We start from the raw sequence: 24638 nt of genomic DNA on the forward strand, positions 1-24638 counted from the left end.
TCCACTGTCACCTTTTTTCTTTTTGTGTCAGGAAAACTTGTCTGAAGTGATTCATGCTGATAGAAGAGGAAGGGCCAGCAGACAGAAATGACACTTAGTGCTCTGGATGGAGACAAGTACACACTTCAGAAGCATATGCTTTGTTCATATTTCATTTATGAGTTTCACAAGCACTTTAAAGCCCAACTCCAGGTTAAAAAAACGGCTTTCCCATGCACTGCACAGGGGTAACTGCTCGTTTTTGTCTAGGGGATTGAAGAACGAAGATATACGTTATATACCCAATCCCCACCTGGGTCCAGTAGTCTTGTGCGGTAAACCGTTCCTGACGTCATCACGCCCATGGACATGAGGATGTCAGGAACAGTCCACCGCTGGATCATGGGGGAGTGCTGTTTACCCGTGGATCAAAGGATCGGGTGAGTATGCAGCTTCTCCTCACCACTGGATAAAACGAGCAGTTGACCCGAGCAATGTGGGCACAGCCCAACCGCATGCGAAAACTTTTTTTTTGCCCGGAGCCGGCCTTTAATTTAATTTCCATGTGTGTTTTTTTTTGTTTAGTTTTTCTCTAGTGGAAAGTCTGCTTTATTACATGCAACTGTAAAGGCTCTGCAGACGGGTCTGGACATACACTGGTCTAAGCCTTTACTGTCGAGTGAAAATCTTCTGATCGTCCCAACGTGTGTGGGTCTGCCATTGGAAACCAGTCTGTACTATTCATCAGTTACAAGGGTGAAATTACAAGGTACGTGCTGAGCTTAACACTCATCTCTCTGAGATGCAATGCTAGAGAAGCCTGAACTCTGGGAAAACAGCTTTATGCACGGATGAAATATATGGGAGCTGTTTAACCTGATTTGAAAGCCTGTCCATCTAATCCTGACACACATAGCCATCCTAGGCAACACAGCCAGGTCGGGGACCTGACTTTTCATGCTGCAGTTAAGCAACACAGGTAAGTCATCTCAACTGCCTTAAACCTGTGATTGGACAATGAAGGAGAAGCAGCAGTCTAAAGCCTCATGCACACAGGTGGTTTGACCTGTCAGCATCTAATGTCCATGTATTTGGGCGTCCAGAAGGCATAGGTGCAGCGTCCAGCATCCCGCTGCCAGCAACCTGTCAAAATCTATGACAGGCGAATACACAGCAGCTAATTGTTGGACTTTAGTGTTGGTGTTTAGAATCATTAATGTTCAGGGACATATGCCTTGAATTCTGGGTCCTGGTCTAACATCCCTGAATGCATACGGCCCTAAACGTGAGTAGTGCTCGGAACAGCCTTCACCTTATTTATCCTTTTGTAGATCTTGACAGGCTGCTGGCAATAGAGCTGGACGCTGCACCTGACTTGCAGATCTGGACGCTGCACCTGACTTGCAGAGCTAGACACTGCACCTGACTTGCAGATCTGGACGCTGCACCTGACTTGCAGATCTGGACGCTGCGCCTGACTTGCAGAGCTGGACGCTGCGCCTGACTTGCAGAGCTGGACGCTGCACCTGACTTGCAGAGCTGGACGCTACACCTGACTTGCAGAGCTGGACGCTGCACCTGACTTGCAGAGCTGGACGCTGCGCCTGACTTGCAGAGCTGGATGCTGCACCTGACTTGCAGAGCTGGACGCTGCACCTGACTTGCAGAGCTGGACGCTGCACCTGACTTGCAAAGCTAGACGCTGCACCTGACTTGCAGAGCTGGACGCTGCACCTGACTTGCAGAGCTAGACGCTGCACCTGACTTGCAGAGCTGGACGCTGCACCTGACTTGCAGATCTGGACGCTGCACCTGACTTGCAGATCTGGACGCTGCACCTGACTTGCAGATCTGGACGCTGCACCTGACTTGCAGATCTGGACGCTGCACCTGACTTGCAGATCTGGACGCTGCACCTGACTTGCAGATCTGAACGCTGCACCTGACTTGCAGATCTGGCCGCTGCACCTGACTTGCAGAGCTGGACGCTGCACCTGACTTGCAGAGCTGGACGCTGCACCTGACTTGCAGATCTGAACGCTGCACCTGACTTGCAGATCTGGACTCTGCACCTGACTTGCAGAGCTGGACGCTGCACCTGACTTGCAGAGCTGGACGCTGCACCTGACATGCTGAGCTGGACGCTGCACCTGACTTGCAGATCTGGACGCTGCACCTGACTTGCAGATCTGAACGCTGCACCTGACTTGCAGATCTGGACGCTGCACCTGACTTGCAGATCTGGATGCTGCACCTGACTTGCAGATCTGGACGCTGCACCTGACTTGCAGAGCTGGACGTTGCACCTGACTTGCAGAGCTGGACGCTGCTCCTGACTTGCTGAGCTGGACGCTGCACCTGACATGCTGAGCTGGACGCTGCACCTGACATGCTGAGCTGGGCGCTGCACCTGACATGCTGAGCTGGACGCTGCTCCTGACTTGCTGAGCTGGACGCTGCACCTGACATGCTGAGCTGGACGCTGCACCTGACATGCTGAGCTGGACGCTGCACCTGACTTGCAGATCTGGACGCTGCACCTGATTGCAGAGCTGGACACTGCACCTGACTTGTAGACCTAGACGTTGCACATGACAAGACAAACCACCCTTTTGCTTGTAGCAAATTAAGGTCATCACCCTGCTCCTTCATGTCTAATTGTTCTATTTTAGTATGTCATAATTGCAAAGCTACACTTCATGTGCAACATTCATACGAATAGCTTAAAAGATGGGGGTGGGGAGAGCTTAGAGAATGAGCCATTTGAACAATAACTGTCACGTACCTGGTAGGTGGAGCCTGGAATGCAGGGAACGGCCTCTCGTATAACCCCTGGTAGTGATGACAGGGGCTCGGGAGTGCGAAGGGGCACAAGTGCCTGACTGGAAGGCTGGAACAGAGAGCTGAATCAGGTAGTCAGTTGGGAGGTGTCCTGTAGTCCGGCAGCAGGATGTAGACAGCAAGGAGGTGTCTTGTAGTCCAGCAGCAGGATGTAGACAGCAGGGAGGTGTCTTGTAGTCCAGCAGCAGGATGTAGACAGCAGGGAGGTGTCTTGTAGTCCAGCAGCAGGATGTAGACAGCAGGGAGGTGTCTTGTAGTCCAGCAGCAGGATGTAGACAGCAGGGTACAGGCAAGCCGGATAAAAGACAGGCGGGCAGATCAGGTACAGAAGGTAAATCCGGGAGAGTAGTCAAAGTCCAAAAGCTGAGATCAGGGCGGGCAGAAAACAGAGTAGTCAAAGTCCAAAAGCCGGGATCAGGGCAGGCAGAAAACAGAGTAGTCAGGAACAGTCCAACAGGTATCAGGTAGCAAATGCAAGTAACAGGGCACAAGGGGTCTTCAGGAACGCTGTAGGCCAGACAGCAAGGCAGCAGTGGAACAGTCCTCTTTAAATAGCCTCTTTGGCGCCAAGTGCTGTCACAGGGCCCTGCTATTGGCGCTATTGTGCATGCGCGTACGTTCGTTCGCGCTATTGGCGCTATTGCGTACGCGCGTTAGCGCTATTGGCGCTATTGGCGCTATTGGCGCTATTGCGTGCGCGCGAGTGCCGGATGGCGCTTCTGTGCACAGGCATTCTTTTAAACTTTAGTTTGCTGGGATATTTGCAAGAGGGCTTTTCCTGACAATAACCTTATAAGTATGCTTACGAATGTGGAGTGTGGCATTCTATGTGTAAGGTTCAGACTTCATAAAAAATATCAACAATCATTGATCAATATGCCAACCTTCCTCGATGCATTTCACCACTCCAGGCTTGTTCACAAGAATAGGGAACTCCCAGGAGTGATGAAACGCGTCAAGAAAGGTTGCTTTTGGGGTAGAGGCATTGTATACATTCAATTCACTGATTATAAAACAAACTCTCCAAGAAAAGCTAATTAGAATGCGGCTGATATTTTTTCCTTTTTTAAATGAAGAATGGAGACGGACTGTGATGGCCAGTTTTAAGCGAAGCTATGGATCTGCGTGTGTTTCTGTTCAGAATTCAGAGTTGGCCATCACCAACTGTTTGGAAAAAAAAAGTCGAGTGGTTCTGTTTCAAATGCTGCTATATGAATTGATATACCTCCTTAGACACAGTCTGTTAAGACAGTATGGTCACCTGCTGACTTGGCACCATCCACAGGCAACTTAAGGTGTTACTAAACCCACAACAGTCTGTATATGCAGTAAAGCATGCGTGTTATACTCACTGTGGAACCTAAGGGGTTAATCCTCTGCATTGTGTAAAAGGGCTGTTTGATCCTGTCTTCTCTGATCCTTCCCTTCTTCCACTGTCCCCAAATCCAGGCACTCAGAGCCTTATGCCGCATACACAGGACCGGACTTTCCGGCAGAAAAGGTCCGACGGAATCATTTCATCGGATATTCTGATCGTGTGTGGGCTACATCTGACTTTTTCTTTCGAAAATTCTGACGGACCTAGAAATAGAACATGTTTTTAATCTTTCCGATGGAATCAATTCCTATTGGGAAAATCGTTCGTCTGTTTGCTATTCCAACGGACCAAAAACAACGCAAGGGCAGCTATTGGCTACTGGCTATTTAACTTCCTTTTTCTAGTCCCGTTGTACGTGTTGTAAGTCATCGCGTTCTAAATGATCGGACCTTGGTGTAATCGTGTGTACGCAAATCCGTTTCAGCGGAACTCTGTCAGAAAAACCATCAGAGTTTATGCTGACGAAAAAAACGGTTGTGTGTACGCGGCATCAGAGGCACTCAGTCTGGTGTGTATTGCTAGGAATTTTTTTTTTTTCTTGGGAGGGTGCATGTGATCAGCACAGAGCCAATCAGCACTGTCCAGACAGAAGGTCAGGAGTCATGCAGCCTCATAGGATTCAGAGGAGAATGACAACTCCTCCTGCAAGCTTTAACCAGTGCTCAGCTGGACACTGATAGGGTCACAATACTGCTATATACTGCTGATGGGAAAAGGTATTTAGCAGTTTATTTACCAAAATAATTGCATTTCCATGTTCTGTGTACTGTGGGTGACCAGATATAGGGAATGCAGGGTCCTGGGTTTAGTGACACTTTAACTCTTCAATAGGACACAGAAGTTGAATGCAATTCCATTTTACTTCAAGTAATGGCAGTACAGAGGATGTTTTTCCAGTCTTTTAAATTGTAAGAAGACATTGAGATTCCTAATAATGTTTGCTAATAACTTTTCCAATGAAAAAAAGGGTGGTCCTAAGGGTGGTCCTGTCACAAGTGTGAAAGAAGCCCTGTATTTCCAGGGTAAGTTTTCGGGGGTCTACCACATTCTTCTTGGTCCAAGCAGTACTAATATCCTCTTTGTGTCTTTATCAGTACTGTTCATTCGTGGACTAAGAAGATGGGGGTAGACCTTTGAAAGCTTGTATTGAGAATGTAATGCTCTGTACACACGACTGGTTTTGCTGTCGGAATAAACTCTGAAGGTTTTTCCGACGGAGTTCCAATGGAATTCCGCTCAAGCTGTCTTGCCTACACACGGTCACATCAAATTCTGACCGTCCAGAACGCGGTGACGTACAACGCATACGACAGGACTAGAAAACGGAAGTTCAATAGCCAGTAGCCAATAGCTTCCGTCTCCTACTTGCTTCAGAGCATGCGTCGTTTTTGGTGCGTCGGAACAGCATACAGACGAGCGTTTTTTCCGATAGTAATTTGTTCCGTCGGAAAAATATAGAACATGTTCTCTATCTAAGTCCGTCTGAATTTTTGACAGAAAAAGTCCGATGGGGCATACACACGGCCGGAATATACGATGAAAAGCTCCCATCGGACTCTTTCTGTCGGAAATTCCGCCCGTGTGTACGTGGCATTACTGTTAGTGCAAATACAAAAATACCACAGACTTTATTATGCTTAGTTATAAGTGTAATATCCATTATTAGTATATGACCTTTTTAACCTGCACGATATTACACAGAAATGATATTTTACTGCTTTTTGTTCATCTGTAAACTATTTTTCAATTACTAGCTCAGTCTCACATCACTCCCGACCCAAAAGATGATCTAAGGATTCTCCAGTTACTTGAATCTAACATTAATCTGAAGGCAAAGATTTTCTTAAGGTATACACACTATCCTGTATAATGTATGTGCAGTTATTTTGGGTCACAAGACAATACTGTTCTTTTAACTATTATAATTATTATTATTGTTTTTATTATTATTATGATTCAGGATTTATATAGCGCCAACAGCTTGCGCAGTGCTTTACAACATGAGGGCACACAGTACACTTACAATACAATTCAATTCTGGAGAATCAGAGGACCCTGCTCGTTAGAGCTTACAATCTACAATCTAAAGGGGAGGGTCCAGTGATACAAAAGGTAATAACTGTGGGGGGTGAGCTGATGGAGAAAGTGGAAAACAATCTTTAGGTGGGGGCAGGATAGGCTTCTCTGTGGAGAAGGGTTTTCAGGGATCCCCTGAAAGTGGATAGAGTAGGAGATAGTTGGACAGATTGGGGTAGGAAATTCCAAAGAATGGGAGAGGCTTTGGAAAAGTCCTGGAGGTGAGTATGGGAGGAGGTGATGGGGGGAACTAGAGAGCAGAAGGTCTTGGGAGGAAGGAAGAGAACCATTTGGTTGGTATTTTGAGACTAGGTTGGTGATGTAGCTGGGGGCCAAGTTGTGGACGGCTTTGTAAGTTTTTGTTAGCATTTTGAATTGAATTTGTTAGGTGAGCAGAAGCCAGTGGAAGAATTGGCAGAGAGGGGTACTAGACACTGAACAGTTGGTAAGTTGGATGAGTCTGGCAACAGCACTCATGAAGGGCTGAAGGGGGATAGGTTATGTAAAGGTAATCCATAGAGGAGGGAGTTGCAGTAGTGGAGGCAAGAGATGACCAGGGAGTGAATTAGAAGCTTTGTGATGTCATTGGTTAGCAAGCTTTGAACAGTGATTGGATGTGGGGCCTAAAGGTGAGTTCATCCTGGCATGTGGGGATGGGTTGATAGTTGTGCCATCGATCCTGACAGAAAAGTCAGGGCAAGAGGCACACGGCAGAGGAAATATTTTGAGCTCGATATTGGATAGACTGAATTTGAGGAAGTGGTGTTACATTCAGACTGATATTATTAGTGTATCTAAAGTCCATACTTTTTTTTTTAGTTTTAGATCAATGAAGTGTTTCATTTCTGCCTGTGTCCTCATTTAGGAGATTCAGAGATTTTTTTCCAATGATCACTGCCATCAGGGGAGCATAATATGGGAAAAACTAAATTTCACTTGTCACCAGAACAGGAATAGAGTGAAAATATTTCAATGAAGATATCTATTCTGGTGACAACGGTCCACTTACGTTAGAAAGATGCCCTCCCAATGCATGTTGTGTCTCTTTGTAAGGTCCCTTTAAAGGAAATACTATGCTCCTTTAATCTGGAGATGGCACTTTGTGAGCCCGGGTTGCTGAGAGTTGTAAGCATGTGACCTCCGTTTACTACTGACAATAGGCAAAGCCTTTAAAAGGACTGCTATGGCCTCTGTCGTGGACTCCAGGTGTCCATCTTGGGGGGGAAGCCAGTGCATAATATAGGTACAAAACTCTCAAGAGTTTTGAGTGGCCATCTTGGACACAGAGGTGTGGGGAATGGACATAGGGACAGGTCACCGATTGATAGAGAAAGGGTAGACCTAGACCATGGGTGTCCAACCTGTGGCCCTCCAGCTGTTGCAGAACTACAGGACCCATGAGGCATTGCAATAAAAGTCCCATGAGGCATTGCAAGACTGACAGTTGCAAGCATGACTCCCAAAAGGCAGAGGCATGATGGGACGTGTAGCTCCGCAACAGCTGGAGAGCCGCAGGTTGAACCCCCCTGATCTAGACAAAGGGACAGGCTCCTGTTGAGAAGGGAAAGTTCATGCTCTGACCAGGAAATCTTAGAAGAGGACAGCATAAAGAAAGAAGTTGTAGGCCCCATAGCCAGTGTGCTGGAATACTGGGAAATACTTTGTAAAGTGGTAGGGTTAGGATTGCGCCTTCTGTTGGAATAACATTACCCTAGGAATTATAGGAAAAAGTTGATTCTGAGTCAGCCCAAGCAACCATTGCTTTTAAAAAGAAATATGTTGCTGTTTTATTTACATATTGAAGCATCTCCCAGTAAAGTTTAGCCCTTATACCATTTTATATGGTGCTCCCCGTCCCAGCAGTGCCTTAGTAATCCTTTCATTTAGTAGTTACGTCGGTGGCAGCACTGGCATGTAAACAATCTCCTGGCAACTTTGTAGTAGAAGTGATTGAGGTGGCTAAAAAGCTGCCCCAATCACTTCTACATGCTTAGAAAGGACATTCCCTAACATATAGATGACTACTGCTATTCCATATGATCTATATATGGAATATAATAATCAGAATGATATAACATATCTACCGACTACAAATTAGAGATAAATAGTGGCGCTAAGTGATATAACAATGCATAAGTATTACACACCCGATGAGTAGTACTGTGCAAACATGAGAGAAAATATAGTAATATGAAAATAATCCATATAATAAACAATAAAAGTAGAGTGGTACCTTCGTGATGAGAATTTCATTTGATAGACTGGTCCAACCCCGCACCACGTGATCAATATCGTGTCTCCCCTCCACAATTAGATTAAGCATTAATTGCCTCACACTGTCTTGTTTGGCGTATAAGGCAGTGAACCCCTCAGGTTCAAGTGTGTCCCATCACAGATGTTCCAAGTATCCAGAGACCCAAAGAAATCCGTAATATATAGAAGAAAATGAGACTCCAAATAGTGCGATAACATCAAACATAGGATTTATTAAAATCACACAGCCTAATGGTAATGCACATACAAGAAGGCAAATTTAAAATCGCATTGGTATGGTGTGCATATGCCAAAGATACCCAGTCATGGCGGACATAGGTTAAAACCGAATTTCACCCGACCAGTGTGTCACAACACATGGAACTTCACTTCCGGTGATGCCTAAACATCACTTCCGGTTGTCATACAGCCACGTTCTGACGCGTTTTGTCATAGCGACTTCGTCCTGGGATTGGCTACATGCGGCAGCCATAGTTATATACTCCCACATATTCAAATGACAGACAATCACTTACCCACTCACATAGTGTCCCCACAGGCATGATATCTCTAGCATCCGCCATAAGAGCACATATATATATTGCGCATATGAACAAACAGACATAATATCTATTGCAGTAACCATGTCTGTTACTCAATACATAACAATCAAATATATATAAATCAATATCAATATAAAATAAAGATCAGATTAGAGTTAAAATTAAATTAAAAATATATAAAATTCCAGATAAAACTCATGCACCCACTAATCTTTTTGGTGCATAATAGAATCCCCAACTTATTTAAAAAATGTGTATATTATATCAGCACTAATGAGTTAATTAATTACTGCAATTTACTTATTCAAAGGATCACTAAAAAATATTAATAAACCAATTTAAATCCAATTCTATATTCAAAAAAAATAATCACAATACTGAGAGTAGACCAGTAAAAATGTAAAAGTCTCATTAAAATGTATTTTTGGATTAACATTACATTTACAATTCAAAAACTATATATCCTCACTGAATGCAAGCTGTTCTTTCCCTTTAAATATTAAGCTATTTAGTCTGTGAACTAGGACACTGATTTTACGTTAATTTGTACCCCATTTTTAGCATGACCAAAGATATAGTGTTCATGATTGGGGTCAACACCAACCTGATCCAAGCCGGATTGGAGCACAGAACTCAGGTCAGCCTTGTATTGCCAGCAAATGTGGATGTGAACTTGAACATTGGGCAAAAACACTTCAAGATGGATTTTATTCCAGAGCTGCCAGACAATGAAGTCTTTGCCATAAGGTATTTACAGTCTGTCAATGTTGCTTCTGCCTGCAAATGAAATGGTATCATTAAAGTGCGTAGATGTAAACAGTAACTCTATGATAATTTCTTTGCATATCCTAAACAATTGCCATTTTTTTTACCATTGTTTTCACTTCCATCCTTTTTTAACTACTTCAGCTCTGGGCCATTTCTAACACTTATCACATATATGAAAAAATCTATATTTTTAGATAGAAAATTACTTAGAACCCCCATTAAACACCCCCATACAAACATTATATATATTTTTTAAGCAGAGGCCCTAGAGAATTAAATGGTGGGTGTTGCAGTTTTTTATGTGACAAGGTATTTGTGCAGCAATTTTTCAAATGCATTTTTTTGGGAGAAAATACACTTTAGTGAATTCTAATGCACAAAAACACAATATAATATCCAATTGTTTGGTAAAATATGAAAGATGATGCTACAGTGAATAAATAGATACTTAACTTTAAAATTTGCAAGTGCTTGTGAAACGGTGCCAAACTATGGTACTTAAAAATCTCTGTAGGCGACACTTTATACGTGTTTACAGGTTACCAGAATAGAGTTGCAGAAGAGGTCTGGTGCCAGAATTATTGCTCTCGCTATAACACTCCAGGCAATACTTCACATGAGTGGTGTGATCGCCTTTTACATACCAATGCATGTGTTCACACTTGTGCACGAGCACCGGGGGGGGGGGGGAACCTTAAAAAATATATATATTATTTGACTTTTTTCTTCTTTTTTTTTTTTTTTTACACTGTAACTTTTTTTCTTTATCACATTTATTGCTATCACAAAGGATGAACAACATCCCTTGTGATAGCATGGGCAATGACAGGTCCTCTTTATGGAGAGATATGGGGTCCATTACACCCTAGATTTCTCCTCTGCCCTCCTCATTGATCTGATGCTTGTAGAAGCCGATAATGGCTGGTTTACATGAGATCAAATTTCGTCACTTCCAGTCTCTGATGTCACACAGTGGGAGGAACGACATCCGTTCCTCCCACTACATCTCAGGAAACAGATGGTACCTGTCAAATCCTTGCTGGACTCCCCGATCGCTCTTTACCCAGTAGAGGTGGCAATGGGTGGGGGCACTCCCTTCCACCACCTGTAAAATGAATCCAGCAGCTGTTTAGCTGCTCGGATTCCTTTTACTTTGTTCAGCTTCGCCAGCTCTAAAAAATTATTTCTCAGTCAGCAATACCCGAGAGATCACCCTTGCAATCCAACGACGTACCATCGATGGCAAGTGGTTAAGCATAGTCAACCTTTGGGACCATGTTCTGTGCTACATAGATTTACAGAATTTTTTTTTGTTTGTTTTTTTGGATGCTATCCTGAATATCCAGGGAGAGCTGGTAATTTATATTTAATGTGAACCAGTGGCGGCCGGTGGAATTTTTTTGTGGAGGGGCGGCAAACAGTATGCCACCCCCACCCTTCCCGTTCGGTCGATAACACTTACCCCATCCCCGGCGGCTTCCCCTGCTTGGCGACGGTGGCCTCCCATTCTCCTGCTCTCCACAGGTTATCACGGCAGCGGCTTCCGTTTCCTCCCTCCTCCTCGGCGGCTAATCTGGAGTCTTCTCTTTTTCGGCCAAAACGGGTATCACACCAGCTTCATTCGCTGTTGTAACACACCTGGATGGGATCTGGCTCTAATCAGTTGCTTAAAAAAAAACCCAGGCCGCTGTAATTCATGTGCCTGGTTTCCTGAAAGGGGCCGGACGCATGAATAGGGGTGGCCACGGCAGCAGTGGTTAGATATTAATACTATGCATGAATCTATCAATTGCATATAGGGGGTGGCCTGGAGAGAGGGGACGGCGCCCGGGCGCCCCTAATGGACGGGCCGCCACTGATGTGAATCATAGTCACATTCTCCAACACCTTACCCTCAATCTGTCCCCCCCACCCTCCTTAATGGCATCCCAAGCATACCCAGCTGTCAGAAACCATGAAATCTGACCGAGACAGAAGTACAGTTAAATCACACTCCTTTCCCGAGTGTTTCCGAGCCTTTCTGAGTTCAGTCGAGCTGTCCCCGAGTATTTCCGAGGCTCTGCGGTGCCCCCCCCCACCTCTGGCCACATGCGGTATTGCATGCAATAGAAGTCAATGCGGAATGAATTATCTTCATTTCCATTGGCTTCTATGGGGAAACTAGCTTTGATATGCGATTGCTTTGGATTACAAACATTCTGCTGGAACAGATTATGCTCTTAATCCAGGGTTCCACTGTACACTGATTTCGGTTATTTTTACCAAAGAAATGTAGCAGAATACATTTTGGTCTAAATTTATGAAGAAAGATTATTTGCAAAATTTTATAACAGAAAGGCCCCTTTCACAGGGACATTCTAATCGGGTCTGCCTGTCAGTTTTTCCCGATCAGAACCTCCATTCTTCTCTATGAAGCAGCGGATGTTAACGGACATGTGTCTGTTTACACCCGCTGACATTCAATCTGATCCGATCTGCCAAAAAAGAGACGGATGGGGATCCATTCCCCGATTCTGACCAGCGGATTGGGTCAGATGGCAGTCGGGTGTAAACAGACAAGCGGTTCGTTTACATCCAACCGCCCATAGAGGAGAGCTGGCTGTGTCCATGTCTGCTCAGCATAAGCAGAGCGGACATGGAACTTTCACCTGCCTGCTCAGGGGAGATCAACGGATAGATTCCCTGCTGAGCAAGCGGAGCCGCAGTCCGCCTCGTGTGAAAGGTGCCTTACAAAGAAAAATGTGGGAGGGGGTTCAAAATGTTCGGTTAATTTTTATTTATTTGGCAAACAATAGACATGTGCACTGACAAAAAATTAGTTTGTTTTTGTTTTCATATCATTCGTTTTTTTTGGGTTTTTTTCGGAAATTTGGAAATTGAAAAATTCGGAAATTGGAAAATTTGGAAATTGGAAAATTCAGAAATTCGAAAATTCAGATTTTTGAATTTTCAAATTTCCGAATTTTCAAATTTCCAAATTTTCGAATTTTCGAATTCCCAAATTTCTGAATTTTCGAATTCCGAATTTCTGAATTTTTGAATTACGAATTTTCGAATTTCCAAAATTTTCCATTTTCCGAATTTCAAATTTCCAAAATTCTGAATTTTTAAAATTTCAGAATTTTAGAAAATTCCAAAATTCTGAATTTCCAAATTTTGAATTTCTGAATTTTAACATTTCTGAATTTCAAATTTCCGAATTTCAAATTTCCGAATTTCAAATTTCCGAATTTCAAATTTCCGAATTCTGAATTTCCGAATTCCGAGATTCCGAATTTCTGAAATTCCAAATGTTCGAAATTTCGAATTTCCAAAATTCCAAATGTCAGAAATTTCGAATTTTTGCACAATTCAGAAATTTGAAAATTCAGAAATTTGAAATTGGAAATTCGGAAATATTAGAAATTTCGAAATTTCCAATTTCAAATTTCTGAATTTTCAAATTTCTGAATTGGCGAAAATTCGAAATTTCTGACATTTGGAATTTTGGAAATTCGAAATTTCGAACATTTGGAATTTCAGAAATTCGGAAATTCGAAATTCAGAAATTTGAAAATTGGAAATTCGGAAATTCAGAAATTTCAAATTTCGGAAATTCGGAAATTCAGAAATTCAGAAATTCAGAAATTCAGAAATTCGGAAATTAACAAATTTGTCAAAATTTGTTAAAAAAACGAATTCGGAACTAAACAAATGGCACATTTCTAGCAAACAATAAAAATACCCAGTGGTGATTACATACCACCAAAAGAAAATCTGTCTATAAAAAAAATATAAAAATATAATTTGGGTACAGTGTTGTATGACGGAGTTATTGTCTTTCAAAGTGTGACAGCGCTGAAATTTGAAAATTGGCCTGGGCAGGAGGGGGGTGAACGTGTCCGGTATTGAAGTGGATATACATGAACTTGTGGCTATTTCATCGTGACAACAGTAGACCATTGCTTGACAACGTGTGTAGGCATGGCCACTTGTCATCCCCGCCGAGGGTGAATGTAACAATGCAAAAACACAAATTGGTGACATTTGTCACCCACAGAAAGTGACTGAGCAAAGACCGTCATTGCCGGATCAGCAGGTGTCCTGCTAATGAAAGCTGCAGATTTAAAAAGACTAAAAACAACTTTTTAAATTACATTAAAATATGAAAACTTTAATGAGGTTTTAGTGATTGAGATTAGATCTGATTAATCTGACCGCAATATATATCTGTGTTTATGTTTCTAATTGTGTATCTGTGATCAGACCTTGGCTACTGCGGTGATATTGGCGATATAATTATTCGCTTATCAGCTTACTTGGCAATGGAGGCCAAAGGTGCCAGTATGCAATATGATTATGTCTTCATATACCAGTAATGAGCAAATTTCATATCTAAACAAAGTGTTCCCACATAAATCTCTGATTGTATATGACTGTAAGATGATGCCGCTGCATTGGCTGATTTAATGAATTAGTACATTTACAACACAGGGAAAATGCCTCTTCTCATTCATTTTATTGTTGGTCATATGACTATTCTGCCCCCTCTTTTTCCCCCAGCTCCAAGTGTAGCGGGAATCAGCCAAATCCTCTCATTCCACATATGCTCCAGGCACCCCCCCCCCCCCCCCAAAAAAAAATGTTAAAAAAAATCCTCCTTGCTAGCACAAATCCACTACCCCTCAAATTTCCCCTCCAAACACAAATCCTCTTCCCCACTCCAAATCCCCCCTCCCAGCACAAACTCCCCTCCCACAATCATCGCCCCCCCAAATATCCCTACTAGCACAAATCCCCCACCCCCAAAAAAACTTCCCCCTCCTAGCACAAATTCCCCCTCCCCTACCATATTACCTTTTCTAGCTCAAATCCCCCTCCTAGCACAAATCTTCTTCCCCATCACTCCTCTCAACACAAATTACCAATCCTAGCACACCTCCCTAAATTTCCCCTCCTAAAACAATTCTTACCTCCTGCCGCCCCCCAAATTCCACTCTCAACATGAATCCCACCCCCCTCCCTATCTCCTTGTGGTGCCCCCATACCTCACATGATACCACAGTGCCGCCCCCCATGCCCACCCCTTGTCCTGGCCCTGCGTGTAGCCAGGTATTGGGCTGCAGTATATTAACCAGCCTGAAGGTAGCACTGTGCTATTTCTTCAGGCTGGCAAGAGACCACTGAGGACTAATTTGTTCTCTGGTATGGGCTCCAGGCAGCCATCTTGGAGAGGTCAGCATATCTTATTGGATGTCGAAAATTTGAAGATTTGGGTGGGCATCCTGACACAGAATTTCATAAACAGGAGAATCTGCATCAGTTGTCGAGCCTGCATGTGGACACAGGGCGGCATTCCCTGCCGTCAAAGCCAAGTTGTGGGCTTGTGAAATTCAAGCATTATGGCTCCCCCAGCTTAGAGATGAGCCACAGACAGTGTAGCGTACAGAGTCCTTCTATAAGAGCGCTGACCCGCGTCACGACATACCCTTGCTTGGTGTATTTTACATTTAAAAGGGACAACCCTGAGCTCATGCCCTCTCCACCAGTCCAGTGTACCTCTGTCACCTCACTCCCAGTGACGGAATGAGGTCCCGCCCTGCACCTAGAGCAGACCTTTTGTGTGCACTTGGTTAACTCCTTCCACTCTCCTGTAGCATGCAGCCAGATACATGAGGTCTTTGTACCGTGTCCCAGTTACTTTGGGGGAACCGACCGCTAGGGAAGGAGCCAGATAACTGACCCCCTTGCTACCAAACTGGCTGCAATGTACCTTGTATTAGTTACCTATAGCAAGTACGTTCCTCCTCCTGCTTGTCCTTCTGAGTAAACCATTTGTAATGGCCTTGCTTCATACCCCGTAAGTGCTTTACTGAACCAGTTCTTTCATAGTCCAGAAACCATCATGCACCCCTTTGAATTACTTTAGACCAGGCTTAAAACAGTTAATCAGTAACACAGTTTAACAGTACAGCACACAAGAAACAGAGTCCAGCCTTAACTAACTAATGCAGGCTGCCAGGTTCATACCTTCCAGAGAAGTAAAGTCCATTCAGCAAGAGTCTAGTGGTCTTAATCCAGGGACAATTCCAGCTAAGTGACCCAGAGGGGAACCACGTGCTCCAGTAGATCTTCATATTGCAGCAGTTCTTCCTCTGTAAATCCCATGTGGAAGAGAGAGAGCCTTCTCTGAGATCTCCCCTGGTATTTATGTGGCTTGCAGCAGTGGGGTAGGCCTCAAAAAGCCTGAGAAAAGAGTCTAGACACAGTTAACCCATTCCCATCCTTAGGCAGCCTGTTACAATCTGTGTAATTACACAGTGCAATGAATACAACAGCAGAAATACATTACATGACACCCCACAAGCACCTGCTTACATGCAGTGTAGGAGTAACATAGGGACAGACCTCCGGTGGTTAGGGAGATAATAGAAAAAGTATTATGGAGAGGTACCTGTTGAAGACTAGAGGATAGGTTTCCCATTACAGCGTATCTCCGCTGTCAGCTTCCTGGAAGTCTCCCACTGGCAGCTGGAAATCTGCAAGGAAATTTAGGAATCGCAGTGTGACCAAACAATACCATAGCTGCTGCGAGAGAAAAGAAATGATCCCCAATGCCGCACCTCTGTGTGATCCTACAGTGGTGATAAGAGTGGCAACCCCAGCCTGGACACCAACCAGGCCATGCCCCCAACATGTTTCCCTCCTCCCCCCGCAGATTAATTATGATCATAATCCCCATGATTAAGCTCCAGGGGGCAGAGCAAAACACATTGGTTGGAGTCCAGGCTTAGATTGCCACTCTTATCACCACTATATGATCACACAGACGTGCGGCATTGGGATCACCTCTTTTCTCTGCCTTGAGCTACAGCTAGGAGCCGGGATGGGCTCCATCCCCTGCCAGCAATTCCAGCGATGGATGCCATTGCTGTACATTGCCTTTTTTCTGTGAACATTCAATTTCTACACTATAGACCAAGTTTAAAGACTATATTAAGCTAACATTTCATATTCCTGATTTGTGCCTGCTGTACCATGTACTTATATGAAAATGTATGCTGTTCTCTTTGTATTGCTTCCATTGTGTGAAATCCCTGGTATTCCCGCCAGGCCCTCTGCTTACCTATTAAAAACTGACCACACTAAGACCCCTTTCACCCTCGTTTTAGCGGTGCTTTTGCAGCGCTTTTCGGCTAGTGGGGCGTTTTTAACCCCGAATAAGGGGTTAAAAGCACCCGCATTGCGGCGCTTCTGTATTGCTTTTCAGGCGCTTTGGAAGCGCTGCCCATTCATTTCAATAGGCAGGGCGTTTTGGGAGCACTGTATACAGCACTTCCAAACCACCCCAAAGACTTTTCCAAACGTCCCACAAGCGCACCGCCCCAGTGTGAAAAGTCACACTGAAATGAATGGGAGGCGGTTTTGAGGCGTTATTTAGAGGCTATTTCTAGCACTAAAATGCCTGAAAACCACCTCAGTGTATTGCTGTTTCTCCTGCCCCACCTCTCTGAGGTCCTTATGCAGCTGAGAACAGAGGGAATGTGATCACGTATAAAAAAGAAAAAAGGTATTTATAGTGTTTTTTTATATATACACACACACACATACATACACACAAATGTTTTGCCTTTCGTTTTTCTATTTTAAACTACACAGGTTGTTTTACAAGGTAAGGGTTCACATACGGTATACGTTTAGTCTCCATGTGCATTTACTCAGTTCTTGGATACACTGGTTACGCCCCACAAGTAATAGGAGACAGTTGTCACCCCATACCAGCAAAGACCTTCATTCTCAGATCAGCCGGTATACTAAAGTATAACTAAAGGCAATTTTTTTAGGTTTAGAGAAAGTGGAGATGGATTAGAACTCCTGTCAGGTTTTTACTGCAGTCTGTGATCCCGTTAAGGAGATTCACCCTCTCTATTTCTCATGTTTACCGTGGACACCGAAAGTGAAAAGAAATTCCACATTTTTGATTGTCACCAGAACAGGAATAGAGGGGAAACCTTCCAGTGGGGACATAAATTCTGGTGACAAGCAGACAATCCCTTACTTTGGAAGGATTTCCTCTCATTTCCTGTTTTGGCAATGGGACAGAAAGTTAGGGAAAATCTCCCAAAAAAGTCAAATGGGGTTCTAACCCTCCCTTGCTCTATCCAAAATGAAAACAAAAATGTCTTTAGTGCTATTTTAATGAAAGCTTCCACCCAAAATTCACTTTTTTCCATGTATAGTGTTACTAATCCCACAATGATAAAATCAGTCTGTATATGTAGTAAAGCATGTGTCAGGGAAATGGCCAAAGAACTGGCAATCTTGCCAACACCCATCATGGCCAGATCAGTCGCGCTTTCGTGTGTATTGGCATACGCAGATGAGCGACAACGCTAACGGGCGTATGCAGATGCGCGATAGCGCCTCCTGGCCTATATAAACCTGCTGCTGAGACCTGTGCATTGCTGGATTATCATTAGCTCCCCTATGTTCCTGTGCTCCTGTGTATCCTGATCTTTGACCTCCCGTTACCGATCCGGCTTGCTTAACCTGGTATCCTGATCTCCTGGTTTGACCTCTGGCTTGTACTACTGACCCTGCTCTTGTCTGCTCCACTGTATTTGATCTCGGCTTGGCTCATCGACTCTGCTGCAACCTGTCTCACCGTGTATGACCCCGGCTTGTTCCAGTTCTGCTACCTGAATTTCACATTGACTGATTTACCGTGCATGACCCCCAGCCTGGCTCCTGGTTCTGTTTCCGGATTGTCCATCTGCCAAGTTCGCCTGGTACTCCACAAGTACACCTGCCCTACAGTGCATCTTGCTTGTTCCAGCAACTTTCCAGTGATCAAACCACAGCAACTGGCAAACCATGCTTCTTTGGGCACTGCACTCCCTGTACCACTTCCAGGGGTGCACTGCACTTAGCCGCAAGGGAAGCCCTCTCAGCACCTTGGCCTCGCACCTGGTACCTGACAGCATGCTTGTTATACTCACTGTGGAACCTAAGGGGTTAATCCTCTGCACTGTCCCTTAACCATCTCCTGATAAGACAGAGCCATTGGAGTCACTTTGCACATGCTCAGATTGGTGTGTATTGCTAGTAGACATGTGCAACTCATTTCGTAACGAATCGAAATTCGGCCGAATTTTACATCTTTCGGACATTTGATGCATCCGAATGTCCGAATAAAAAAATAACGAATTTCAACTAATACAAAAGAAATTATAGCGGATATAACTAATGAATTTGACATGATTCGGGAATTCGTTAAAGATCTAATGAAACAAAAGGTCAACTCAAAGTAAATCTTACAGTCCAGTCAACTGATTAATTTTGTGCTGGAGGTTGGATTACTGGCAAAGTGCATTCCTGAGAACTGAGTGAGAAGGGAGTTGTATTGTATTTGAGCAGAGGAGAAGAGATATTGTCATTGTGTGTGTTAATAGATTCAATAAACAAACGACTTTCCAAACTACGAATAATTATCACGAATATATATACATACATAAATATCGAATTTCAACTAATACGAAAGAAATTATAGCGGATATAACGAATGAATTCGACATGATTCGAGATTCAGTATAACGAATATCAACACTCTACAGAAATAACGAATTTTCCGAAAACTAATTAACGTAACATAATGAATATAACAGAACGAAATGATGTATTTTATGAATGACAACGAACCGAAACTAAACAAAATTTTCCATTGTGCACAAGTCTAATTGCTAGAGCATTTTTTCTTTCTTCTCTTGGAAGGGTGCATGTGACAGGCACAGGACCAATCAGCACTGTCCAGACAGAGGGTCAGGGGTCATGCAGCCTCATAGGGCATTCAGAGGAGAATGAAAACTCCTCCTACAAGCTTTAACCAGACACTAATAGAAGTCACAAGACTGCTATATACTGCTGAAGAGAAAATGTATTTAGCTGTTTATATTTACTAAAATAATTGCATTTCCATGTTAAGCGCTACGTAAACTGTTGGCACTATATATATCCTGTATAATAATATAGTGAATGCAGGATCCTGGGTTTAGTAACACTTTAAGATTCTATTGAAAAAAAAAAGTGTGACTCTTGGGTGAAAACTTTCATAATTAAATCTCCTAATAATTTACAGTAAATGACTGCACACCTGGATTAATTAGGAATCTTGAATGATCTGCTCACAATTCAGTTTTATTGTATTATATGCTGCCAACATTTTGTGCAAGCGTTCTGCCAAGCCTGAACCCAGTAATAAGGATGATAACAGCAACACAAAACAGAACAATGACATGAGCAGAATAACAATAGTTTAAGTATAGATGAGACTATTTCAACAAGGTAACACATATCTAGAGAGAAGGTAGAGACAATAACCTTGAAAAAGTTGAAAAATATTATAAACAACAGAAAAAAAAGAAAAACATTTTTTCTCTCTTACAGTGCTAACAAATATGTGCTTAAGATAAACTATGCGATGTTTTATGTGCAGGTCAAAAGCGTTCGCTGTAACCAGGAACTCAGAGGATTTAGCTGCAGCAAAGATGACTCCTATTGTAGCAGCTGGAACAGAACCAAACATACTAAAACAGACCGTCAGTCCGAAAGGCTTGTCAGCTGGGGATGCTTCAAGGGCCAAGGTCAGCGCAAAAATTAACTCTTCACTACTGCGAAAAGTATAAAACTAAACTTAGAAACATAAAAGAGTGACAACAGAAAAAATGCCAAGTGGTCCATCTTGTCTATCCATTATATATATATATATATATATATATATATATATATATATATATAATAACATGGGACAAACATAGATCTATAGTCAGAGAACATGGGAACAAACATAGATATAACATGGGACAAACATAGATCTATAGTCAGAGAAAAAAGCAAAACAAAAAACAAATAGACAAAAAAATGCATATATATATATATATGTATATAAATGCATATATATATATATATATATATATATGCATTTTTTTGTCTATTTGTTTTTTGTTTTGCTTTTTTCTCTGACTATAGATCTATGTTTGTCCCATGTATCCTTTGTGATTGTAAAGTCTCTTTTTTTTTTTTTCAATAAAAATAACAAACATGTTATACTTACCTGCTCTGTGTAGTCGATTTGCACAGAGCAGCCCCTCTCCTCCTGTCCTCCAATCCCTCTTCAGCTCTCCTGGCTCCTCCCTCCCCTTTGAGCGCCCCCACAGCAAGCAGCTTGCTATGGGGGCACCCGAGCCAAGCTGCAGCTCTGTGTATCCATTCAGATACAGAGCTGCAGTTTGGCCCCACCCCCTCTCTCATCTCATTGGCTAACTTTGATTGACAGCAGCGGGAGGCAATGAGTAGGGGAGTCACGGCTGAGGCAGTCGTGGACATCGCTGGATAGAGATGGGGCTCAGGTAAGTATTAGGGTGTTGAGGGGGACTGCTGCACAAGAAGGCTTTTTATCTTCATGCATAGAATACCAAAGATTATGACACTTAAGAAGTTTAAGTCTTTATTGATCAGGGGAAAACAACGCATTTTAGGGGAAATGCTCTCTCTTCCTTAGGGCTGGAGCTGTGGATGCTATTGGACAAGCAGTGAGATTAAATTAGGAAACATTGCAAGGCATCCCATTGGCTCCCTCTACTGTCAATCACAGACAGTGAGTCAATGAGGAGAGAGCAGGGCCGAGCCATGCTCCGTGTGTGAATAGACACAGAGCAGCAGCTCGGGAGCAAGCCTGCTCTGGTGCCCCCATAGCAATTTGCTTGCTCTGGAGGCACGCGGAAGGAGGGAGGGGCCAGGAGCACCGGCGGGGGAAAAATAATGGGGAATTTCCCCTTACTTTGGAGAGATTTCCTCTAACCTACTTATGTGTTTTCAACAGGAATTGAAGAGAAATTTCACCAATGGAACAGACAGCAAAAAAAAATATATAAAATACAGTGAGGTTTCAGTGCTATCCAAAATTTTAAAAGAAAGTTTAGCCGGCCGGTCCATTAGGGGCGCAGGGGCGGCGCCCCCCTAGTTTTCATATGGGGATGGATGCAGGACGCCGGACTCATCCGTTTTGTATGAGTTCTTTTTTTTCTTTTCCAAGCACATAATTAGAGCCTGAGACTGTAATGGGCTTGAAAAAGGTTGGGCTCGAGGCGCAGAGTACTGCACCCCAAACCTACCCACTTGTGACAATAGTGAATTAATATTGGCTAGACATGTGCAATTCATTTTGTTCCGAATTCGTTTTTCGTCAAAAGTCGGCATATTCGTGCATCCGGAAGCATTCGAATGAACAAAAGACTATTTGGCAAAATGTTTACAAAGAAAAATGTACTTAAAGAAGGAAAATTAAAAAGAACAAAAATTTGAAAATCAGAAAGAATGAAAATCCGAAATTAAGAATAAAAATTGGAAAAATCCGAAAGAGCAAAAAACATTTGGATAATTTTGTTTTTATGTATTTTCTATTATAATTTAATTATTAACCATTATTATAGTTTTTAAATTATCATTATTATTACTTATTAATAGTAACAACTATAATAATAGTTATAAACTATTAAATTATACGTATTGAAATGTCCCTTAAAATTTGGCTAACTGTTAGTGAACGTAACAAATACAAATTCATCCGAAGTTACGAATTATCGAAATAACGAATGCAGATCACAACGAATGATCCGATAAACGAAAAAAAAAAAAAAAAAAAACGGATGAAACGAAAACAAACAAAAGAAAAACAACAAATTTTTTGGCAGTGCATATGTCTAATATTCGCTATTACCTTCCGGCTTCTCCTCCCGGCCAATCAGGACAGGAGGCGGATCGGGTTTGGCCGGGAGGAGAAGCTGAGGAATCTGTGGAGGGGTGAATGTGGGGGGACCATGCTGTGTAGGGGTGAATGCAGGGAGACCATGCTGTGGAGGGGTGAATGCGTGGGGACCATGCTGTGGAGGGGTAAATGTGGGGGGACCATGCTGTGGAGGGGTGAATGCGGAGGGACCATGCTGTGGAGGGGTGAATGCGGAGGGACCATGCTGTGGAGGGGTGAATGTGGGGGGACCATGCTGTGGAGGGGTGAATGTGCGGGGACCATGCTGTGGAGGGGTGAATGTGGGGGGACCATGCTGTGGAGGGGTGAATGTGGGGGGACCATGCTGTGGAGGGGTGAATGCGGAGGGACCATGCTGTGGAGGAGTGAATGTGGGGGGACCATGCTGTGAAGGGGTAATTGTGGGGGGACCATGCTGTGGAGGGGTGAATGCGGAGGGACCATGCTGTGGAGGTGTGAATGTGGGGGGACCATGCTTTGGAGGGGTAAATGTGGGGGGACCATGCTGTGGAGGGGTGAATGTGGGGGGACCTTGCTGTGGAGGGGTGAATGTGGGGGGACCATGCTGTGTAGGGGTGAATGCAGGGAGACCATGCTGTGGAGGGGTGAATGCGTGGGGACCATGCTGTGGAGGGGTGAATGTGGGGGGACCATGCTGTGGAGGGGTGAATGCGGAGGGACTATGCTGTGGAGGGGTGAATGTGGGGGGACCATGCTGTGTAGGGGTGAATGCGGGGGGACCATGCTGTGAAGGCGTAAATGTGGGGGGACCATGCTGTGGAGGGGTGAATGTGGGAGGACCATGCTGTGTAGGGGTGAATGTGGGGGGACCATGCTGTGGAGGGGTGAATGTGGGGGGACCATGCTGTGGAGGGGTGAATGCGGAGGGACCATGCTGTGGAGGGGTGAATGTGGGGGGACCATGCTGTGGAGGGGTGAATGTGGGGGACCATGCTTTGGAGGGGTGAATGTGGGGGGACCATGCTGTGGAGGGGTGAATGTGGGGGGGCCATGCTGTGGAGGGGTGAATGCGGAGGGACCATGCTGTGGAGGAGTGAATGTGGGGGGACCATGCTGTGAAGGGGTAATTGTGGGGGGACCATGCTGTGGAGGGGTGAATGCGGAGGGACCATGCTGTGGAGGTGTGAATGTGGGGGGACCATGCTGTGGAGGGGTGAATGTGGGGGGACCATGCTGTGGAGGGGTGAATGTGGGGGGACCTTGCTGTGGAGGGGTGAATGGGGGGGACCATGCTGTGTAGGGGTGAATGCAGGGAGACCATGCTGTGGAGGGGTGAATGCGGGGGGGGGCCATGCTGTGGAGGAGTGAATGCGGAGGGACCATGCTGTGGAGGTGTGAATGTGGGGGGACCATGCTGTGGAGGGGTGAATGTGGGGGGACCATGCTGTGGAGGTGTGAATGTGGGGGGACCATGCTGTGGAGGGGTGAATGTGGGGGGACCATGCTGTGGAGGGGTGAATGCGGAGGGACCATGCTGTGGAGGAGTGAATGTGGGGGGACCATGCTGTGGAGGGGTAAATGCGGAGGGACTATGCTGTGGAGGGGTGAATGTGGGGGGACCATGCTGTGTAGGGGTGAATGCGGGGGGACCATGCTGTGTAGGGGTGAATGCGGGGGGACCATGCTGTGAAGGAGTAAATGTGGGGGGACCATGCTGTGGAGGTGTGAATGTTGGAGGACCATGCTGTGTAGGGGTGAATGTGGGGGGACCATGCTGTGGAGGGGTGAATGTGGGGGGACCATGCTGTGGAGAGGTGAATGTGGGGGGACCATGCTGTGGAGAGGTGAATGTGGGGGGACCATGCTGTGGAGGGGTGAATGCGGAGGGACCATGCTGTGGAGGGGTGAATGTGGGGGGACCATGCTGTGGCGGGGTGAATGTGGGGGGACCATGCTGTGTAGGGGTGAATGCGGGGGACCATGCTGTGGAGGGGTGAATGTGGGGGGACCATGCTGT

General features: G+C 44.5%; 1 protein-coding gene across 3 annotated transcripts in view; it reads left to right on the forward strand.

Annotated features, from left to right (window-relative positions):
* LOC141103740 (vitellogenin-1-like) overlaps positions 1 to 24638 on the forward strand; it is a 232430-nt gene that overhangs the window by 83947 nt on the left and 123845 nt on the right. For all 3 annotated transcript variants that reach the window (XM_073593683.1, XM_073593682.1, XM_073593684.1), the window contains exons 17-20: positions 565 to 748; positions 5953 to 6046; positions 9652 to 9837; positions 20330 to 20477. In XM_073593683.1, the coding sequence (XP_073449784.1) occupies positions 565 to 748; positions 5953 to 6046; positions 9652 to 9837; positions 20330 to 20477 (612 nt within the window). The remainder of the gene's footprint in view (positions 1 to 564; positions 749 to 5952; positions 6047 to 9651; positions 9838 to 20329; positions 20478 to 24638) is intronic.

This window comes from Aquarana catesbeiana, linkage group LG07 (genome assembly GCF_042186555.1).
Source record: "Aquarana catesbeiana isolate 2022-GZ linkage group LG07, ASM4218655v1, whole genome shotgun sequence".
Classification (NCBI taxonomy): domain Eukaryota; kingdom Metazoa; phylum Chordata; class Amphibia; order Anura; family Ranidae; genus Aquarana; species Aquarana catesbeiana.